This window comes from Maylandia zebra, linkage group LG2 (assembly GCF_041146795.1).
Source record: "Maylandia zebra isolate NMK-2024a linkage group LG2, Mzebra_GT3a, whole genome shotgun sequence".
NCBI classification, from domain to species: Eukaryota; Metazoa; Chordata; class Actinopteri; order Cichliformes; family Cichlidae; genus Maylandia; species Maylandia zebra.
The window spans coordinates 4,842,298-4,866,554 of NC_135168.1; the positions used below are offsets into that span (position 1 = coordinate 4,842,298).

At 41.2% G+C, this 24,257-nt stretch overlaps 1 protein-coding gene across 1 annotated transcript; it reads right to left on the reverse strand.

Moving 5' to 3' along the window:
• Positions 1 to 14,428: 14,428 nt before the first annotated feature.
• On the reverse strand, positions 14,429 to 24,041 carry LOC112432838 (uncharacterized). Its single transcript, XM_076888603.1, has 3 exons — positions 23,948 to 24,041; positions 19,721 to 19,826; positions 14,429 to 16,480 (listed from the first exon to the last, which is right to left on the reverse strand). Exons 2-3 carry the CDS (start codon positions 19,736 to 19,738, stop codon positions 15,191 to 15,193), a joined length of 1,308 nt encoding a protein of 435 aa, XP_076744718.1. The 5' UTR covers positions 19,739 to 19,826; positions 23,948 to 24,041; the 3' UTR covers positions 14,429 to 15,190.
• Between the last annotated feature and the right edge of the window lie 216 nt (positions 24,042 to 24,257).

Consider the following 24,257-nt stretch of genomic DNA (forward strand, 5'->3'; position numbering starts at 1 on the left):
GAAACATGAAGAGGATAATTAAGAGCAAGCATCAGCTCTGTCTCATCTAACTACACAGTATTATGATCATGCACTTATGTCTCAAACTAAGACACAATGAGACAAAATGAGTTCTGTGAGTCTTTAGATTATCAGTAATTCTGGTGACAGTTTGACGCTCAGTGGAGCCATTTTTGGTTTGTGATGAGTGTTTTGTGAGCTTCTGTTTTGTGAATCGCTCTTTGTAATTTAGAAGATCGTGCAGAAATGTGCGCGCCCTTATCTGAGAGGACACGGAGAGAGTGTCGCAGACTCGAGGTGAGGAGATAAACCTCGGAGCTGGATGGCCTGCACGTTACCCATGTGCATCTTTTCAGTGACATCAAGTGAACCCATAATAAGCATTTCTATGTCTTAGACATCATGTCCATTTCTACTGAGAGATTATTTTTAAATGAGGGAAACCTGGTCTAACAACACGCTTCCAACAGAGCTAAAGGTTCACCACAGTGAGACGGTGGGACTCTGATAAGAACTGAAACACTGTGTATGAACAGCTGAGACAAAACTATATATAAACACTCATTTATTCCAGTTTAGTTTACAATGATTTTAAAGTAATGTGGAACGATTCATGTTCATGAGCTGTTACAAACACAACTATTGATTTGTCTATATATGGTCGGACTACAAGGCTTGTGTTGAGGCTCTTGGAATAATGTGTGAATTACAGCAAGAAATGATGGTTTTCCATTTTACCAAAGTGGAATAAAATCACCACAGCAAAGAAATCATGTTATTGTCTGCAGCTAAAATATATGGTGACCATGGTTTTATAATAATGTGCAGACACAACCTCACTCTGCTCTATACGAGGAGCCAACCACAGCTGTCCGGGTCTTCATCCACCACCTCCACCATCTTTGCTCATCATCATTCACTTAATTGCTGATTGGTTTAAATCAAACTCCATTACAGGTTCAACTCCATCATATAACAGCATGTTGACTTTGGATCTGGTGTGCAGTGCCACCTTAAAAGATGAGGAAACTAAGAGATTACAAAAAAAGAAGTGGAGGAGTTAAAGAGCTGCAGCAGATTAACAGTTTCTGACAGTCATGTGTTAGAAATAGGACGATTAGATGAGCTGAGGGATCCATCTACTGCTCAGTGAAGCCTCATCAGAAACAGTCTCAGTGGAAGGATGGCTCTATTGTTAAGGAAGGACACAGGCAGAAAGACTGGCGTCTGTCACACAGGAACTGGACTGAAAATCAGCTGCACATATTCATCAGTACGTGCAAACATATTATAGGTGTGGAATTCAGGACAGTACCATCAGAAGTTGATCCACTGTGCAAATGTCTGATTGGCAGTGGCTTCATTTTTCACTATGAACAAACTGCTAATGCAGCATCACAGGACGTCAGCCATGGATTGGCCTCCCCAGACCTCAACATTACTGAAACATCTTAACAGAGGATGGAAACAAAGGGAACCAACATCCAAGAAAAGAGCTGCTGCTGAAAACTTCCTCACAGAAAACACAAACAAGCTTGACTAAGAGACTCCAGGCTGTGCTGAATTATAAAGGTGGACTGACCTCCAGGGTCCTTAGTATCATATAAGCTCAGTTTGTGTCTTATATACTTTCCATTTATATAACAAAATATATAGAAAGGAGGGTGGTTTAAGATGTGTGTAGAGTTTTATTCATTATCTTTAGACAAACAAAGAAAGCACCATCCATTCGTCTCCAGTCTGTATGAAAAACAGGGGAAAGGTCAAATTAAAACTTTGAAATTCCTTTCACAATAAATCCATAAATAAACAAAATAAAACAGAAAAGTGTTTAAACCCACTTTTCCATAAAGCTGTCAATAGGAAATGTTCCAGTAAACATGTCTGTGTTTCTGCTGTTTTCCTTTCATGCGTCCACAGCTGACAGGTAACCCTATTGGAGTCGCCATAGTGACGGGTGGCGTCTCAGCTTCAGCGTGTTGATGGGCACAGCCATGGTTACCACAGCTGGAGTTGGTGTACGGCGAGCTGTGAGAGGACAGAGATGGAGAACGCACATTTAACTCTTTAACAGGAGATACGTTACGACTAACAGACGACTGCTGTCTACATGATGTCTTTGCAGCCCTTATGCTACATGTTACACAACTTTTCTTCATGCCAACAAGACTGAGGTGCCACATAGTCGACACATACAGCTGATTATGATGCATGTTTTACTATTGCTATGTTCACATCATCTGCTTGGCTTTATCACTGAAAGCCTGGAGATCCTCTGACGTGTGCATGGCTGATGTGAAGTATGATTAGTCCTACATGACATCAACAGCAGAGGCAATGAAAGCTTTGTTGTTAACAGGTTGTAGGTAAAGTCAAATGTCTACTTCTACACTTGTGTTGGGTAAAGTTCTTCTCACTGCAGCAGATTTATATCTGTGCTTTCACAGGGCGTGATGTGGAGCTCAGCGCTGAGGTGCAGGTCTCCTTGGAGACGGCATCCTGGCTGAAATATTATCATGCTTCCAAAACATTTCAGCTTTTATTTTGAAAGAAACAAGACTTGAAAACGAATCCCCTTCTTCCTCTTTGTCTTTGTTCTTCAGAGGAGTGTCACCTGGACAAACTCAGGGCTGTTCTAGAGCCTTTGTTATTATTTGACTCCATAGAAATAAAACTGAATCGAATCAAACAAAAACTCCCAAACAGCTAAAACACTTTGCTTTATTCTCTTTTTTAACAAATACGTTGAAGTCCATCCACAACAACACAGCTGAGATCTCCTTTGTAATCAAGTGTTTCCATCCTTTGTACAGATCTGCATACAAAACAATCATTTACGTCCCACAGAAGTCTAGTTACACGTAACTCTACAAGAACTGGTGAATGACAGAAACATGAGACACATGATCACAGGTGATAACAAAAAGAGAAAGAATTCATGTGTTAGTGATGTTTTTCAGCCCTGATGGCTCATGTTGGAGAAACAAGCTGAGGTACGTGGAAAGTTCACACACACAAGTGGGCGTGAGCGCACACACAGAGAGAAACACAACTGAAGCATCTGTTTGCTGTTTCTGCTTTCATCATCTCTGCTGCTGTGTCAGGCTGGGGTCTCTCAGTGACGTGGTTGAGGTGAAGTATGACGAGTATCCCTGATTCAGTCCATCGAGACAAAGGGCAAAGAAAGCTGTTGTTAACAAACTCTATGGTGATGTGGCATTTAGCTCTGACTCTACGCTCTGCTGAATCCTTTGAACCTGCTGATCAGTAAAGCTCTACGTGCTGCAGCAGATTGACCTCATCTGTGTTCACAGGTGTGGACCTCAGCGCTGAGGTGCAGGAGACTTTCATTCAGTTCTCCCTGCAAACAGCATCCAGCCTGGAAATACTGTCATCTTTCCCACAAATGGTGCTCTTATCTCAGAGAAGAAGTCTGATGTAAATAACTGCAATCAACAGTGATGTTCTGCACAGATCACTTTTCCATTTTGCTCTCTAGATGAGTCCCAGCTGCCTGACCTTGTGTCCAGGTGATCGTCTCACTGAGGAGCTTTTGTTCTGAAAATCTCACGTCCATCACCTGTTTCCTTTTTACTATCTCTGCTCTTTCTTTATTCACAATGCTCATAATATCACACAATTATATTCATCACCTGCATGTTTTTATCCAGCTGCTGTTAGAACCAAACAAATAAAAAGGATGAAAAGCCTGAAATCCTTTGATTTGTTACATTTGAAACAAATATGAGAGCATCCCTAACAGCACAGCTGAGACCTTTGTTTTAATCAAGCCTTTGTATCGACACACTTGTAAAGATTCATATACAAAACATAATAGAATAAATCAATATAAAATACACATAATCACAAAAATGCAGCCATGTTGTGAGTTTGCATCTAAAACATGCATGTTTCCCTTTGTACAGGCAGATTTACAGCAGACAAAGCAACACGCTGATCGACTTTGACCGCTGCAAAAACAAAACACCCACCAAGTCTGAAGTCGATCAGAGGAACTGTTGACAGACTGACAGACAAACATACAGATGCTTGATTCATTAGTGCGATTAAATGTTCTTCTTTAGCAGCATCACTTCATGTGTTTGTGTTCCAGGAATAAAGGTCTGTTTAAACTGGACGTCTCCTCAGCATCACTCGTGCTGTCGTGGTTTCAAAGCTGTGCAGAAAGAATCTGAGGGATGATACAGAGGTGACCAAAGTTACAAACATCCAGCTGTGCTGCAAATGTTTGCAGAGCTCCAAACTCTTTGGCTTTCTGCAGAGCAAGTATGGAAGAAGCACCTGAGCTAACTTCAGTTTAGACGATATGAGGAAAAATGCTGCTTCCCAAAGTTTCCTACAAGTATCCAGTTTATATTTAGAGAAGCGAAGGCTCTTTATCCTGACAACTACTCCCTGGTGGATCCCTGTCCTGTGACAGCAGCAAAGACTGTGTATCAGTATCATCAAAGCCACTTCAATAACCAGTGTTTAAAGCTCTCTAGCAGATGGACTTCAGTGGCAGCAGCCTCTGTCTGCTGTGTACAGAAGGTTCTCTGATGAAGCACACAGCAGATGCTGCACTACAACAGCAGCAGCAGCTCAGCTTCAGTTTGCTTCGACGCCCTTTTTGACCTGTGAAACAGCAGAAAATGAAACATTTCAACACCCGTTTGTTAGCGTGAGCTATTCTGCTGTTTTTCATCATTTCACAGGTGAAATAAAATCACATTTACTTCCTGTAGGAGTGATCATGTCCAGCCTGACTGAGACCATGTGCTCCATCCTGCACAGGTAATAAACCTCTGACATGAAGGGCTGTCAAGTAGTTTTAGACAAATGGGGGTAAAAGAGACGTTAAAAGCTTAAAGAGAAACTACATTTTCTAAGAACTGTCTGACGTTCACCTCTCACTCTCAGAAAGCATACAGACTTTCTTTGATTCACTAGTGAGATAAAATGCATTTCTTGGACAACATGACTTTGATATATTTGTTTTCCAGAAGCAAAGGTCTGTTTATACTGGCGAGCAATGCAGGCAGGAGGACTCTTTACACTGTGACTGACTAATCAATCTCTTCATCATGACTTGACATGACTTGTCATGACATGAACAGGAAACATTCAAACATGTTTACTGTAAGAACTGCACAAAGGAAGGAAACACAATCCTACACACGAGCACTTTAAAATGGACATTTAGCTTTTCAAACATCAGGGAGCTGCAATAACAACACTGTGCCCATTCTGATCAGACTGAAAGATTTATAGAGATTTATCCATGTGCTGGAAAAGGATTTGATATCAACATAGATGCAGATTAGCAGGAGCATTTTCTTCATATTGATTTAGAGTTCAGTACCAGGAATATGTAGAATTAACATCTGTGTGCATGACGAGTGATGAAAATTCAAAGTCAGGCTTTCAAAGGATGTCAGAATTGGTGTCTCTATCTGTGACTGTCCCAGAGGAACCTACCTGAGGGATTATTACAGATCTGTCTATATAGAAAGACTTGCATTGATTCACAGTGTACAATTCTTTCTAATCTATTAACATCTTCCTCCAAATCCTGTTTCTGCTGTTTAATGACATATGTCTGAATACACACAGTGGAAAAATGTCAGTTTTAGTTTTACTGGATCTCAGTGCAGCATTTGATACAGTTGACCACAACATATTACTCAAACGACTGGAGAACTGGACAGGTCTTTCAGGAACTGTACTAAACTGGTTCAAAACATACTTAGAAAACAGGAAATACTTTGTATCAATAGGTAACTTCACATCTGAGCAGACAAGTATCACATGTGGAGTTCCCCAAGGTTCCATCTTGGGACCCTTTCTGTTTAACATTTACATGCTCCCACTGGCACAGATTATAAAGAACAACAAAATAAACTGTCATAGCTATGCAGATGACACACAAATATATATCACAATGTCACCAGGAGACCGAGGCCCCGTACAATTTTCTCCAGCTAAACAAAAACAAAACTGAGGTAATAGTCTTTGGCGCCAAAGAAAAACGATTACAGGTCACCAGAGAACTTCAATCTATACATCTAAAAACCACAAACCAGGCGAGAAATGTGGGTGTAGTGATGGATGCAGACCTAAACTTAGAAAAACACATTAAGACAATAACAAAGTCAGCTTACTATCGCCTCAAGAATATTTCAAGGATAAAAGATCTGATGTCTCAACAGGACCTGGAAAAACTAGTCCATGCATTCATCTTTAGTAGGCTTGACTACTGTAACAGCATCTTTACAGGTCTACCTAAAAAAAATCAGTCAGACAACTACAGCTCATTCAGAACTCTGCTGCTCGAGTCCTCACTAAGACCAAAAAAGTGGACCACATCAGTCCAGCTCTGAGGTCTTTACACTGGCTGGCTGTCCGTCAGAGGATAGACTTTAAAGTTCTGATGCTGGTCTATAAAGCTCTGAATGGTTTAGGACCAAAATACATCAGTGACCTCCTGACCCAGTATGAACCTTCCAGATCCCTCAGGTCATCTGAATCCGGTCTTTTATCAGTTCCCAGAGTCAGAACCAGACACGGAGAAGCTGCATTCAGCTTTTATGCTCCTTATATCTGGAACAAACTCCCAGAAAGCCTCAGATCAGCTGAAACACTCAGTTTATTTAAATCCAGGTTGAAGACTCACCTGTTCTCAGCTGCATTTGAATAAAGCACCAAATCCACACTTTAAGCTTAAATTTCAAAACTTACATTTAACTACTGATTTTATCTACTGTTCTGATCTGTTTTGATTTTATATACTGTTTTGTTTGTTTGTTTGTTAATTAGTTAGTTAGTTTGTTTGCTTGTTTTAATCAATTTTAAATCATGCTTTTTATTTGTTTTTGTTTCTAATGTCTCTGTAAAGCACTTTGAATCACCTTGTTGTTGAATTGTGCTATACAAATAAACTTGCCTTGCCTTACCATCAGAAGGGCTCAAACCTCCTGCTGTTTCTACTGGACCATAAATTCTACTTTATGATCATCTTCAAAAATAAAAACGTGAGTTTATTTGTGAACTCTGTGAAATGTGTCTGATGTTTAGTTTGAACCAATCCTGTGTCAGCTGCAGCCACATCATTGCCACACATACAAATGGGTGCGTTCCTGTTTAGACCTGCTGGCTGTCAATGGGCTTCATTCCATTTCAGACTGCCGGTGGTCGGCTGTGATCTAAACTGAACATGGCTCCTGTGTTAGAAGAGCCTCTGATTTTAAACTTTGCACATTTAATAGTTTCTTTCCAACACTGTGGAGCTACCAGCCCAGTATATGTAGCCACAGTAGATGGAGTTATCAAGCTGACTGACAAACATCAGGACTCATGTGATCCCTACATGTGGACCTTTCACAGATGGATCCAAGTGCAGATTCAACTCTGCATTACATTTGACTTCAGCTGTTACACACTTTCTAGCTGTGTCACTTCCTGCTTTTTGGATCAGATAGTTTATCCATGTCCACAAATGTTTGGCTGCATGTTTTTATCATCTATATTTCCAGTCTTCATACAGCCGATATTTCATGTGAACTCCAACCTGCCAGCTGCCATCATGTTTTCAGGGTTCATTCAGTGTTGAAATGTAGGACAAACAGCAGCACATGTTCTCTAAATGTTTGCAGTCATTTTAAATGAAGCTGATACTACATGAGACATTTTCCATATTTACTGTCTTTGAACAGAGAATAATAAAGCCAGCAAACATATACAGGCTGTGCAAATACAAACTTCTGTGGTGCATTTGATGACCTGCAGAGGAGAACAAGTCGGGCTTTTCAGCCCTAACACAACCTCTTTGTTCTCAATACTACAAAACCTTCAAAGGCTGATATGCAAGTTTGCATGAATCACCAACACAGTTGTGTTTGTTTCTAGTATAATTATAAATAAGCTGATCAAATATCTGCTGACTGATTAGATCCAGTATCTATTACAGATGAACTGGATATCACAGCATGTTGTTAATCCGTCATATCAAACTAAACCGTGTTGCTGGTGTAAATATCCTCCAATAAAGTCAGATGAGGGCTGCTGTTGCCAGGTAACGATGATGTCACACTGGATCTTCTGATCTTTAGCATCGTAGCGCTCGGAGTCTGATGTTGGCTCATGTGTTGTTAAACACCAACATGACGTTCTACTAGTCAAGGAAACACCTTCACCCACTGATGCTGATCACACAGACCCACTAATAGAACTGTTTTATCAGGGTTTGATGCAGCGTCAGCATTAATGTCACATTTAATCAGACACATTTACATTACAAGCCCACTACAACCATAAGGAACTCCAAAGTGTTCAAAATTAAATAAATAAATAACTCATGATGAAATAAATAACTATGTGAATAAATAAGACACAGATATGTAATGTGAGAATGATATTGTGAAATAATTGAACACATTTTGAAAAAAAGCTCATTATTGTGAAATATATTGCATTCTGCTATTTACCGTATTTTCACAACCATAAGGCGCACTTAAAAGTCTTAGATTTTCTTCAAAAAGTACGGCGCGCCCTATAGCGCAGTGCGCCCTTTGTATTGTAAGGAGGACGTAGTAGAGAACACCATGAGAACGCTAAAGGGTGAAGTGTGTGCGTTGACTTTATTGCACATACCTGTATAAAAGAACAGGTATGTGCGTTATGCAGGACACCGTTGTTTTAACAACCCTGAAAATGGCAAAGAGACACGCTTACGAAGCACAGTTTAAACTGAAGGCCATCAGCTACGCGGAGGAACATGGAAATCGAGCAGCGGCGAGAGAATTTAAGATTAATGAATCGATGGTTCGCAAGTGGAGGAAGCTGGAAAACAAGCTCCGACAGGTCAAGAATACGCAGCTGAGTTTCCGCGGACATAAGGCGATCATCGAGCAAAGAACGAGCGGGAGAAGCGTTTCGACGGTCACCATTCGGCTAAAAGCAGTTTCACTTTCACTTTTTATGAAACGGTGCCATTTTTCCATCCGGACCAGGACTACGGTAGCGCAGCAACTTCCAGCGGATTATAAGGAAAAGCTGGCCATCTTCCGCTCCTACTGCAGCAAACACATCGGCGACAAACACATCCAGCGATGGATGACCGATGGAGACCACAGTTTCTCCAAGAGTGGAAGGCAGCGCCGGGCGAGTTACGCCACAATTTGCCAATGGATTGTAGATGCTTGGGCTAACATGTCTGCTGGCACTGTTGTAGGAGCTTTCGCAAAAGCCGGCATCATTTCCGAGGAGCCGCACGGCACGGAAAGTGACTCTGACAGTGAAGAAAGTGAACCTGGCATGTTTGATGGAGATTTAGCGCAGCTGTTCAATTCAGACACAGAGGATGAGGACTTCGATGGGTTTGATTGATGATAAAAATGTGAGTACCAAACTTTGTTTTGCTCCTGCTTTATTTTTAAATACGCACACTTGTATGCTTGTGTGTTGTTGATGATGACGATTACTGGTAATAAAAATGTGAGTAAGGTACCGAACTCAGGTTTGCTCCCGCTTTATTTTTAAATACGCATACGGTACTTGTATGCGCCCTATAATCCAATGCGCCTTATGTGTGTGTTAAATACAGTAAGGGCACACATAACTGAGACTGCGCCTTTTAGCACAGTGCGTCTTATGGTCGTGAAAATACGGTAAATTTACTTATTATTGTGAAATATTATTTCATGATCATTATTTTTCACAATAACAGAGATTATTCCTGAGGCATTTTATTTATTCCCAGCCATTTTTAATCCAAAATGTCCCTTTTTTCAAAGTCAGTCTTTATTTCAAAATCCCGTTTTTCCCAATGGCCTATTTATTTCATTATTATTACACATTATTTGACCACAAGCAATCTTTTCTGGTTTGACGCTGTCTTTGTAGCCAGAAACCAGCTCTCTCCTCGGCTTCCTCCACTACACGCTTCCCCCACGCCAGTCTCCTCCGTCACTATAAAGGGGAGAGTCGTGCGCTCCATCACCCTCACCTGTGCCGTCCAACGTCCCGCCACCAGCCTCCACTGCAGCAGGCCAGAGACCACACCCCTGCCACAATAAGTAAAAGTATATCCTTGCTGTACCTTTAATGCTAAATGTGCTAAATTAACCGCTGCCTTTGCCCCTTTGGGATTATTCTTATGTCACTGGGATGTTGACCTTTGACCTTCACATTAGAGAGATGGGCAGACATAATTAGTGTATGAATTTTAAAGTAACAGGTAATAAAGAGAGTGTAGCAAATGTAGTCAGGTTTATTACTCTGTATCACACATGAGTGCCCGAGGGAGGCGGGGCTGACTGGGGAGACACAGGAAACAGAGAGACAGGGCTGACTCGACATGAAACGATGAAACGTGGGACACGGGAACAGAAACTAAACACAGGCTGAAATGAACACTGAGGGAGGGAGAACTAAGATTACTGAGAGCCTGATAAATAAGAAGAACAAAAAGCAAGAAAAACAAGAGTCAAAGAAAAGCAAAAACACAAAGCATTGGGCCAGGACCCACTGCTGTGACATTTATATGTGATAAAAACATTAAAAACTGCTCAGATGTTGAAATCTTTCTACGTATACTTTAGGTTCAGCTCTCCAGCCTGGCATTTGGTTAAGCATGATTCAAACATTTGATTTTGTTTAACTGGTTTTAATTATAGTTACTTTTTGTGAACATTTGTTGCAGCATTTAAAAATACATCATTTATTTTCAAACTTTTATTTGATTTAGAGCATCATATTTGACCAACGTAAATGTTTTAATTTCATATAAAATAACTGAAACAGTGAACTAAATATCTGAAATCTTTCCTTCCTTAAAAGTTATAATCCTACTTAAGTTATAGTGCAAACGCTTAAGCAACAAATATACTTGATGCTAATTAATTAATATTTCCCTTTGATGTTGCAACTATGCGGTCACTTCTGTCTTTAAACAAAATAATATTTCCCAGTTACAGAAATCATAAAGTCCAAACTACACTGAAAAAAATATGTTGTTGGATTTACTTAATTCAATGGTGGACATTTGTTGCACACAGATGTTTTGCTTTGGCAGCAACTTAAACAATTGAGTTAAATTAACACAATTTATTCAAGTTCAATAAGCCTGTGCAATTTGTGTTGATAAAATGTGACTTAAACATGTTTTGATGAAGTAATTTGAGCTCTTGGAATATTTTAATCCTTCACAATTTTCTCACTTTATCCCAACACCATTCAATAACTTTTACCCAATACTACTTGGTCACTTAAATACTACATGTTATCTTCAAATTACATTTTGCTATTATATTCTAGTATCAAATACACAATTTTCAAATGGAGGCCTTATAACAGATTATATTGTTCTCTTCCAAGATGGTTGCTGGCATCCACCAGTAACCTTTCAAAACAAAATGTCTAATTTCACTGCATTGACAGTAGGTAAAGAATTAAACTGACATTACTCCTCCACTGAATCTACATAAATCAACAGTTAAATAATGTCAGTTCTTCCGTGTTCTCTGGAATCAATCACAGCAAAGAAATTAGACTGTTTCTTTTGAAAAATGTTGGGAAAGAACAAATCAAGATCAAAAATCAAGATTCAGTTAAACAACAATTATAACTAAACAATTTGAGATAATGTTAGTTTCCATTAACATTAAATTAGGTTACTGAATTGGCAAACACCTTCCTATTAACATTACCCATTTTACCCCAATAACTAAAGAAATTAGCACTTGCAGGTCAAAACCTTTATTCAAGAGATGCAAAAATAACATTGATACAGTGACTGTCAAAAATTACAGCACTGATCATACTGTGACATGTTGGTTCAAAACAGCACACTTAGAAATATTCAACGTTCTTTACTTCAACTGAATGAAACTGAAAACACCATTTCACACGACCCATATGGGATATTTAGACTGTATAACTGTTCACGCTACATCTCTTCACTAGTAAAAGAAAGAAAAAATACAAAGAGAAATTTAAAAATGCTGCCAAAATGCTGCACAGAGCAAAAGGAAAAACAAACAACAACAAAAAAATGGCCCTGTCCTCATGGCAGTTGCAGTGTATATAAAAATGAACCCTGCAATCTGTTCCTGGAATTGAGCTTCAAAAATGCAGCAGAACAAGTGTGAGATTTAAATGTCTTCTCACCTAGAGCTGATCACCTTGCATGCATAACAGTGAGCTTTCCTTGCAGGAGCAGTTTTGTCTTAGTTGTGAGCTTTTCTTGTACCGGACTCTACGCCCCAATTTTAGTGTCAGACCACACCTTCAGAGTATTCCATCAACAACAACAACAACAACAATCTTTATTTATAGAGCACATTAAAAGCCAGGGGCATGCCAAAGTGCTTTACATGAAACAATAAAACAATAAAATGATTTACACTAAAACATCAGAGTCATATAAGTGTGGGATTATGTTCACAGGTAAAAACCACTAATAGGAATAATCTATAGTACACAGCTATAGCAAAGTAGAACTGTACCATCATACACAGTGATAGAGGACATAGGCTACGCAACAATAAAATAATTAGCACTATAACGTCAGAGTCATATAAGTGAGAGATTATGTTCACAGGTAAAACCACTAATAAAATAAACTATAGCACACAGCTATAGCAGAGTAAAGCTGTAAAGCTGTACCATCAAACACAGTGATAGAAAACATTGACAGCGCAGGACAACGCAAAACAACCAGACACATTAATAGAACAACTCACTAGAAGCAAGGCGAGAATTTAACTAGTAGAAAAAGCAAGTTCAAACAGATATGTTTTAAGCCGTGATTTAAAAGATTGAATAGAATCAGACGCCCGGATGCCAATCGGGAGATTGTTCCACAGCTCAGGTGCAGCTAGAGCGAACGCTCGATCACCTCTAGACTTCAAGCGAGATCTGGGCTGAACCAACAATGACTGTGAGGAAGATCTTAAGGCCCTCGTAGGAAGATATGAATTTAAGAGTTCCTTAAGATAACTTGGCCCTGTGTTATTAGTAATTTTAAAAGTAAACAACAGAATTTTAAATTGAATACGAAATTTCACAGGCAACCAGTGCAGATCAGCAAGGACGGGAGTGATGTGAGCAAACTTCTTAGTTTTAGTTAGAATGCGTGCAGCGGCATTCTGGACTGTCTGTAATCTATGTAAAAGGGTAGAGTGGAGACCATAATAAAGTGAATTACAGTAATCTAGTCTTGACGTAACAAAGGCATGGATAAGCTTTTCCAAGTCATTGTGCGGGATGTAGTGTTTGGCCCTGGAAATAAGGCGAAGTTGGTAGAAACTAGATCTGACGACAGCAGATACTTGTTTATCAAGTTTAAATGAGCTGTCAAGTAGCACACCCAAATTCCTAACAGTGTCAGGGAAAGAACTAGTGAGAAAACCAAAAGCATCATGAAGTTTGGCACAAAGAGCGTCACTGCCAAAGATCATAATTTCAGTTTTCTTATCGTTAAGGATAAGAAAATTTGCCAGAAGCCATTGCTTGACCTCACACATGCACTCTCGAAAGTTACTCACGGACATAGCTAGATCATCATTCAGCTCAAAATAGATCTGGATGTCATCGGCATAATAGTGAAAGGCAATGTGGTATTTCTCAAAAATGACACTTAAAGGAAGCATATACAGTGTCATCAGAACCAACCACGACGCAAGAGGAACACTGATGACGTGCAACCCTATGACCCAATCTGGGGCAGTGATGTACCAGCGGAGTTCAAGTTGTGGACCACCGGACAGAAGGTCCTGCACTCACTGTTCCCATGGGTCGGAACTGGAAAAAACACGTTAAGAATTGAGACTCTTGACTACCAATTTGGACTTTTCCTGAACAGCTCAACAAAGATAAATAAGGCTCAGAATGAGGAAATCGACGCGATCAGAATAGTGGTCATGCAACACAGGGTCGCCCTGGACATGATTCTCGCTGAGAGAGGGGGCCTCTGTGTCTTATTCAACACCACTTGTTGCACCTATATCCCGGACAACGTGCACTCCTTGACCATGACCACCGCCCTAGACAAGTTGCGACAACTGAGTAATGCGCAGCAACAAGACTATGTCACGAACAATGAGGACTGGCTGACCTGGCTGCTGAGTGGCAGCTGGAAGACCCTCGTGATAAAAGGACTCGTACTGATAGGAGTTCTGCTTCTATTGTTATGCTTGTTTTCTACATGTATCCTACCATGCATAAGATCCATGATTGACAAAATGGTACAGGCCACAGTAATTACCTATGTTGGACTGCCACTAGAAGATGAACCGGATGAAGAAGATTTAGTATAGAAACACACACACACATACTGAATGATGCTACAATTGAAAATGTTATAAGCAAGTGATTGTTGGCTGATAATAAAGTATGATTAAGTGAAAAATATTAACATCAGGAGGGGATGTTAAAGAAGAAACGCTTTAATGAGTTTTATGTTGCATTAAAGTATATGTTCATATTTTACTCTTAATAGGAAAAGAACAAAATGTACTACTCGCTCTGTTTATAGAAAGAGGAAGTTCACCCTATGACATTTATACGAACTTAGACACACACACACACATATATGCAAAATTAGAGGAAACTGCTATGCTTGTTTCACCCTGCTATAAATAATAAACGACTACTGCAGCTCGGTGTGAGTCCTCTCTGAGCCCTCACCCGTGCAGCACGTTAACCGTCTCCAAGTGTCTCAGTGTTGTTTATTCACCTAACTGCTTGATAACTGTAAATCTCTGACAACAGTTTATTTATACCATCTTCACGTGAACACATTCAAGAACATAACAGATGAAGAAACATTAAAAACTTCCACACTACATGAAGCAAGAAAAATAGTTTATTCCTTTATGTAGAAAAAACAGAAACATCAAACATCTCCAAGACTCTCTTTGAAAGAACTAAAAACCTTTGTTCTCATGGTCCAATCATGAGTGAACTCCTCGATGAAGCCTTGTGTGCTAAAACATGTCAGAGTTTTAAAGGTTAAACATGAGTTTCCAAAACGTTTTGCTGGAGAACAATGAACTATTTGACTGAGTTTCAATCATTTACAGACGAGCAAAACCAGGACAGAGAAAAAAGGACAAAACTGACTCAGTAAAACAACAGAAAAGAAGATCCCATGTAGATCTGTATTATGTAGAAGTTCAGCCCAGCAACCAGTTCAGTTCAACACAAGTTTAAATGATTCTATCTGAACTCTGTGGAGCCTGATCTCAAGCTTTTTGAGTCTGACACAGAAACCAGAGGATCTTTCTGTGTCTTCAGATTCACTGTGATCCAGTGATGGGAGTGATTTCAGCCCTGAGTGATCGCACTGATGTTTGCACAGAGCAGACAATGAGGTGAATGTTTGGGCACATTGGTAACAGTGAAACAGTTTATTAGTAACGTGGGATCGTTTGTGTGCAGAGTATGAACTGAGATTCCTGAAGCTCTTGTCACACTGGTCACAGCTGTAGTTTCCTTCCATGTGTACACGTTCATGACTGTTACGATGACCTGACTGTGAGAAGCTTCTCTCACAGTAGATGCACTTGTAGAGTCTCTTTCTGGTGTGGATCTGTTGGTGTCGTCTCAGGTGATGTGGAGCTTTAAAAGTCTTCTCACACAGGTCACATCGATAAGGTCTCTCCTCAGTGTGGGTAAACATGTGTTGTTGTAACTGTGCGTCTGTTGTAAAGTATTTGCCACACTGTTCACAGCAGTACACATCATGTCTGGTGTGAATGCGTAGGTGTGTATTTCGGCTCCCTCTCTGGCTGAAAGTTTTTCCACAGATGTCACAGCTGTACGCCTTAATTCCAGAGTGGGTAACTAGATGACTCTGTAAGTGGCTACTGCGAGTAAAAGCTCTGCCACACTGATCACAGCTGTACGCTTTAACTCCACTGTGGATGAGTTGGTGTGTTTTTAGGGAACCCTTTGAGGAAAAAGACTTTCCACACAAGTCACAGCTGAACGGACTCTCTCCAGTGTGGATGACCTGATGCTGTTTTAGTTTAGCCCTCACAGTAAAACCCTTCCCACACTCGTCACAGCTGTATGGCTTAATTCCAGAGTGGGTAACTAGATGCCTCTGTAAGTGGCTACTTTGAGTAAAAGCCTTCCCACACTGATCACAGGTGTATGGCTTAATTCCAGAGTGGGTAACTAGATGATTCTGTAAGCTGCTACTTTGAGTAAAAGCTCTGCCACACTGATCACAGCTGTACGCTTTAACTCCACTGTGGATGAGTTGGTGTCTTTTTAGGGAACGCTTGAAGGAAAAAGACTTTCCACACTCGTCACAGCTGAACGGTCTCTCTCCAGTGTGGATGACCTGATGCTGTTTTAGTGAAGCCTTCAGAGTAAAACCCTTCCCACACTCGTCACAGGTGTGTTTTTTCTCTCCCTTTCTTCTGTGAGGTTTGTCGGCCTCCTGAGAGCGCTGACTTCTGGCTCCATGTTGGTCCTGCAGTGACAGAGATACAAACAGAGGCAGTGAGTGAAATGCAGTCGTGGAACAAACTCAACCTTCAAACTCCATTAACACTAGTTTTAAACCTGAAGGTGGAGCGTGGCACCAAACACCACTTAAACCCCCGGAGAGCAGCCATTTGGCTTTTAGCTAGGCTTTAGCTTCAGACAAGTGGAAGCTAAATGGGCTAGTCATTCATATGTATATTAGGTTGTTACCTGGGAATTCTGGAGGGAGGGGAGTGGGGGTGTGTGATTGAGGGGGTGGGGGAGTGGAGTGTTTCAGTTTTCCATCTTAGGGAGAAATCAACACACATGGGTGTAGGTCCTTTGTTGCTGACATTTATTGATAAAAACAGTACAAAAAACCAACCATTTGTACACATATTTACAAATAATAATAAAAAGTGAATGAGTACATTTCAACATTTTCAGCAATCACTCACAATCCTGGCACTGCCATGGTATCTGTAGTCTGCATTTACCACACGTGTATCTGTTGCAGTGAACACATCGCACAGTGGCATGATTGTTCTTGCAGTTGTGTTTGACCTGACACATGGCTCTTTTTCCAGGGCTCGGTGTGGAGGGTTGTGTCCAAAGCAACTGTTCTTTTCTTGCCTTCTTCGCAGCTACATGAGAGTGAGCCAACTCTGTTGCAAGCTCCACCAGGAAGTCCACCCGTCTTTCCTTCATCCCGGTGCATGCTTGATACAGCACATGTGCATTCAGTGCTGCCATGTCAATCATGTTATAAAACACGATGAAGGAAAGACGGGTGGACTTCCTGGTGGAGCTTGCAAGAGAGTTGGCTCACTCTCATGTAGCTGCGAAGAAGGCAAGAAAAGAAAAGAAAAGAAAAGAACAGTTGCTTTGGACACAACCCTCCACACCTAGCCCTGGAAAAAGAGCCAGGAGACTGTCAGAAAATGACTACAAGAAGACAGCTCCTTGGAGGACAGGACCAACTTCACAGCCGATCAGATTTGCACCCTGTTAGACCTCTGCCTCACCACTACATATTTCAAATACAACGAAGGCTTTTACAGACAAAAACATGGCTGTGCCATGGGCTCCCCCGTGTCACCTATTGTAGCCAACCTTTACATGGAGGAAGTGGAAAGGAAGGCTCTTGGCTCTTTCAAAGGAAGAGTACCCAGCCACTGGTACAGATATGTGGACGAGACCTGGGTCAAAATCAAGACACAAGAAGTGGAATCCTTCACTGCGCACATTAACACTGTGGATAAAAACATCAAGTTCACCAGGGAAGACACAAAGGACAACTGTTTGCCTTTCCTGGACTGCACTGTGCACATTGAAGAGAACGGCAACCTCAACATCGAAGTTTACCGGAAGCCCACACACACGGACCAGTACCTCCTCTTTGACTCCCATCACCCTCTGGAACACAAACTTAGAGTAATCAGGACCCTACACCACCGGGCAAAACATGTTCCCTCTAAGCCTGAAGGAAAAAAGAAGGAACACACACATGTAAAGGAAGCACTCAAAACGTGCGGCTATCCTAAATGGGCGTTCTTAAAGTCAGCAAAGAGGCACAGAAAAGAAGACCAGACACCAGCGAGGGAGGATAAGAAGGACAGACGCAACAGCATTGTCATCCCCTATGTAGCCGGTGTATCAGAGAAACTCAGGAGAGTTTTCTCCAAGCATGACATCCCGGTGCATTTCAGACCCAACAACACGCTCAGACAAAAACTGGTTCACCCAAAAGATAAAACGCCAAAACACAGACTTAACAATGTGGTGTTTGCTGTACAGTGCAGCGAGGAATGCCCAGACCTCTACATTGGAGAGACCAAACAGCCACTTCACAAGCGCATGGCACAACACAGAAGAGCCACCTCCACAGGACAAGACTCAGCTGTCCATCTGCATCTTAAGGATAAAGGACACTCTTTCGAGGATGCCAATGTTCACATTTTGGACAGAGAGGACAGATGGTTTGAAAGAGGAGTGAAAGAAGCCATCTATGTCCACTGTGAGCGGCCATCTTTGAACAGAGGCGGGGTTTACGACACCAACTCTCTGCCATCTATAATCCAGTTTTGAGATCCCTTCCCAGACGCCTTAACGCCCACTCACATCCTGGGCCATCTGATCTCAGGAATTCGCATGATAAGGTGGGGCCAGGTTTCACAATGAACTCACCCGAAACTCTGGCTGATTGGGACCCACACCCAGTTTCACACCTTGGCTCAGGCGATTAGAGGAGGGGGGTCCTTTTGTCCCTCTGTGGGGGGTCACTCCCACTAGGTTTATATCTGGGACTCTCCACCATTTGACCTTAGAACTGAAGAAGCTTCTCGGATGAGAGGTGAAACGTCTTCAAGCAACTTAAAGAAGTCCAGACGCTTTTCTTTGCAAGCTCCTTTGACTATGAAGCTTTGAGTATTTTGGATCAGCAGCTGCTGTGTTTGTTGCATCATATTGCTGTAACTGTTTATATGCTTTATATATTCTGAGCTAAGTTGATCTATAGTGTTACATCATATTCTATAAGGATGTTATGTGTTTGTAGACCTTCTGCCCAGTTTGACCCATTTAGCAGAAGTCAGCCTGTTTAAGGCTCTGATATCTATTCTGTGTGACTTAAAGCAGTTATGACATGGTCTGATTTTCTCACCCAATAAAGGAATATTTCATATATCAGTCTACTCTTCATTCTATCAGACACAGTTATCACAGCTCCTACATTTGCTTTTTACACATATATGTAAGCATTGAGCCAAATTTAGTAATGCCAACAATATAATAACTATAATATTGGCCATATTATATTTACATTACCACAGTGAGATGACTTTAGTCTCATGAACAACATCAGCTAATTGTTATTTACAGCTAATCTTAAACGACTGTTCAGCACAGAAATGAAGCCCAACAATCATGTTTCACAGTCCTGTGGTCTCAGCCTCAGATACTCATCAAATCACACAGAGCTCATGTAGAAACAAATGAACTAAATATGTTCTCCTTCATTTCTGTCAAACAAAGCTGTATGAAACGTTTCCAGCTGTTAGTACATAAACACATAAACAACAGCTGGTTGTTTCAGTGAAAATACATTGATGGGTTTTTAATAAAGTTGTGCAGCTGTAAAGTATTTTGTCTGGTGTCAATTCTATCGTCAGCTACATCGTTATGGCAAATGTTCAAATGTATATGGTGATAAATATCTTTGGTCATATGGTCCTGCTCTGTCTGTCACCTTCTGTGTTGAGCTCATTGTTTCCTCTGTAGTGGCTGAGCTGAGTCCAAGTAGCTGAAAATGTTCCTCTGCTGCTCCGTCAGACTCTCCTCCTCCTGCTGATCAGCTGGGACACAAAACAGATCTTTGTTAGGCTCCACACTGCACTGAAGAGTCAAAGTGTCTCATATGTTCATCTGACAAGTAAAAGAACACATTTTTGTTTCCCGAGGTGGGCAACTTGTTGGAAACAAACACAAAAGGTTTGAGCACTGATACCTGCCATTGCTGGCATTGAAAGATGCAACGCCAGCAATGTGGATTGGTTTGAGTCTTGACAATCCACATTGCTGGCATCTTTCAATATGTTTGAATGCACCAGTGTAAGTGCAGCCACTCAGACTCAATGTGTTCATAGAAACAGGTGCAGATGTGTCACGAGTTCATCCAGCAGTAGCTATGGCACTTGGCCACAGGGGGCAGCAGTGGACTGACCTGCATTCGAGACTGCTCCAGCTGCTCTGTGACAGTCAGTAGATCTGCTACAAATTGCAGATCATATGCAAGTTTTGGAAATGACATTATAAATATTCCTAACTTAGCCACGGCAGCCATGTTGATGTATTACCTATATTGGCTGAAAATGTTCATTTGCAGAGAAAAGACACAGGCAGACTGTGCTTACAGGACAACAACAACAACAATCTTTATTTATAGAGCACATTTAAAAACCAACGGCATGCCAAAGTGCTTAACATAGAACAAATTAACACAAGTATAATCAGAGTCATAAAAATAAAAGTGTAGAATTATGTTCACAGGAAAAAGCCACCAATAGAAAAAATATAACTATAGCGCATAGCTATAGCACAATATAACTGTGCCATCAACACACAATGGGGATAAGACATACACAGCGCAAATAAAAAGCAAGATAGGAAAATTAGTAAAATAAATCACTGCAGACAAGGCCAGCATTTAACCAGTAGAAAACGCAAGATTAAACAAATACGTTTTAAGCCGTGATTTAAAAGATTGAATAGAGTCAGACGCCCGAATGCCAATGGGAAGGTTGTTCCACAACTCTGGTGCGGCCAGGGCAAACGCTCGATCACCTCTAGACTTCAGCCGAGATCTAGGCTGCACCAACAGTAACTGTGAGGATGATCTTAAAGCCCTAGCAGGACATATAAGCTTAAGAGTTCCTTAAGATAGCTCGGTGCTGTGTTATTAGTGATTTTAAAAGTAAACAGCAGAATTTTAAATTGGATACGGTATTTCACAGGCAACCAGTGCAAATCAGCTAGGACGGGAGTAATGTGGGCAAACTTCTTAGTTTTGGTTAGAATGCGTGCAGCAGCATTTTGGACTGTCTGTAATCTATGGAGGAGGGAGAGTGGAGTCCAAAATAGAGTGAATTGCAGTAATCCAGCCTCGAAGTTACAAAGGCATGGATGAGTTTTTCCAGGTCTTTATGCGGGATGTACTGCCTGGCCTTAGAAATAAGGCGGAGTTGGTATAAACTGGATCTAACAACAGCAGACACTTGTCTATCAAGTTTAAATGAGCTGTCAAGTAACACGCCCAAATTCCTAACAGTGTCGAAAAAATGGGCTAGTGAGAAAACCAAAAGCATCACAAAGTTTGGCACGAAGGACGTCACTGCCAAAGACCACAATTTCAGTTTTCTTATCATAAAGGATAAGAGTATTTGCCAGGAGCCATTGCCTGACCTCACACATGCACTCTCGAAAACTATTCAAGGACAAAGCTAGGTCATCATTTAACTCAAAGTAGATCTGAATGTCATCGGCATAATAATGAAAAGCGATGTGATATTTCTCAAAGATAGCGCTTAATGGAAGCATGTACAATGAGAACAGAGTAGGGCCTAACACAGATCCCTGAGGGACACCACAACAGACAGGTACAGCGAAGGAAGAGGAAGTGGCCAAGTGAACCGAGGAGAGCCGATTGGAGAAGTATGATTTAAACCAATCCAAGGCAACACCCTTGATGCCTACAGCGTGCTCAAGTCTCGCCAATAGGATTTTATGATCAACCATATCGAAAGCCGACGATAAATCCAATAGCACTAGGACCGAGGAGCATCCATTGTCAGCCATTAGTAGAAGGTCATTGAGAACTCGGAGCAGCGCTGACTCAGTGCTATGATGTGGTTTGAAGGCCGATTGGAATTTATCATTAATGCTATTCTCATCCAGGTAGGCCTGGAGTTGAAGCAACACTATCTTCTCAAGAATTTTGGCCAAGAACGGAAGCTTGGAAATCGGCCTATAGTTCGCATAATCATTATAATCGAGGTTCCTTTTTTTAAGAACAGGCTGAATTATAGCATGTTTAAAGGCTGATGGTACGCAACCAGAGAGCAAAGAAGAGTTCAAAAGGGACAATATACTAGGTCCAATTGCACTAAAACAGTCCTTAACTATACGAGATGGAAGAACATCATATACGAGATTAGTATTGTTCAGTTGTTCAACCAGACGCTTAAGAGTAGGGAGTGAAACGGGTTCAAACTGATAGAAGGAAGAGGAACAGTCAGGGGTAAACGCAGAGCCTGTCATTAAAGGAAGAGCAGATTTAAGAGATGAGACTTTATCTAAAAAATAATTTAAAAATTGTTCGCAAAGAACCGTGGAGCACGGCAGCGGCATAGTGGGGCAGGGGTTGACCACAGAGTTAAAAATTTTAAATAAAATTCGAGGATTGTTACCATTGGTAGAGATAATTTTTGAAAGAAAAGCTGCTTTAGCCATTTTGGCAGCAGTTTGAAACTTCAAGCGACTAGTACGTAGGATGTCGTAAGATGCCTGGAGTTTATCTTTCCTCCACCTTCTCTCATCCCGCCGACACGCACGTCGTAGAGCGCGAACAGAGTCACTTAACCAACATTGTGAGTAAGTTCTGGGGCGCTTCATTTTAATAGGTGCCACAGTGTCGAGGATGGAGGAACATGTAGTTAACAGGGTATTGGCAAAATTCTCAACCATATAAGGGGTAAGACAATCTGACGTAATAGATGCAGAATACACAAAAGAAGCAGAGAATTTCACCACAGCATCAGCATTAACAGTACGCACATCACATAATAACGTTACATGTTATTATGTGATGTTACTGAAATCATCATGAATAACAGGAGTGGTGATTCCTGTAACTTTGTGTATATAATTTGGCATTTCTTACTGATGTAGGCCAAAAATAAATACATAAACTGAGCACCTGATGGCTTTGAACTTTTGTTGTCCATCTTCCATTGGTTTGAATTTTGCGCTCCAGTACAAACACAAATCCCCCAACCCGAGGATCAGCACAATTAACCTAACAGACCTACACCTTAGTTCACAGATTCACTTTGTCTAAGGTTGATTTCTGGGATTTCACACAACCCAGGATTCAGATCGTGAATCCATGATGGGCTTGGATTTACATCATTATAAATGAAATGTGCTCTACTTGGAAGCAGCCGGCCCCGCCCCTTTTGACGGCTTGTGTGAGACTTTAAATCATCAAACTGTAAATTATAAATTTAAATTGTTATTGATCCTTTACCCCGAGTCCTAAAGTGTAGATTTATTTTCTTACTCTTCTTATATTTATTGTTTGTTTACTTGCACCGCTGTAACTGCAGCCTCGTCGTCTCGTCTCTCTATATGCTGGACTGTCTGTAGCGGAGATGACAATAAAGTTTACTTTGACTTCAGCAGCGCGCAGGCGCACCGAGGGCTCTCGCGCTCACTTTATAGAATTTAGAAAAAACATGGGTGCAGATTATAAGTCTGTATCATAATATCTGTTTGTTGTTTTTATTTTGTTTTGCGAGTTGGTTATTAGATGCCGCTCCAGCCAGCCAGAGACTCCCCGCCGCCCCGCCCTCTCCTCCCTGTGCCGCCAGCAGCAGGCGCACCTCGCAAACGGAGGGCGCCCTTACTCCCAGCAAATGGCTGATAGAAAACCGATCGGTGCCTACGAATTTCCCAATATGCGCTGGCATGACGTCGGGGAAGCATGGGTACGACCGATTATTTTATTTTTTTCTTGCCCGTGATGCCCCCCCCCCCACCACCACGATGCATTCTATTGGTTTGCACACTTACACACACCCAGCTGTGGTTTCCTGTTTTGCTGGACTCTGGAGAGCCCCGCCTTTAACGCTCTTCTCTCACAGAGAGCAACAGAAAACTTGGAAAAACTCCAGATTGACTGAACTCAGTTCAAAGTTACCTTGACACCTTTAGATGTGAGACGTAGTGATGGTCCGCTTGAAGCTGACGCTCCGGTGCGTGTGTCAGAAAGATCAACGCGCTGCTTCAGAAGCACCGTGTCCAGGCTTGATTCGTTTGGCCAGAGTCACGTGATCAGTGACGTCTGAAGCTTCGTTTAGAACGTACCTTTTTTTAAATCGAACTTTATTGAAACACAATGAGTATACAACATACAAACAGATGAAGTTTACAAAGGAACAGAACATGAACATACAGAACCAGGAGTAAAAAAATTATGATATGAGTAGGCGAAAAAAATCTACATATAA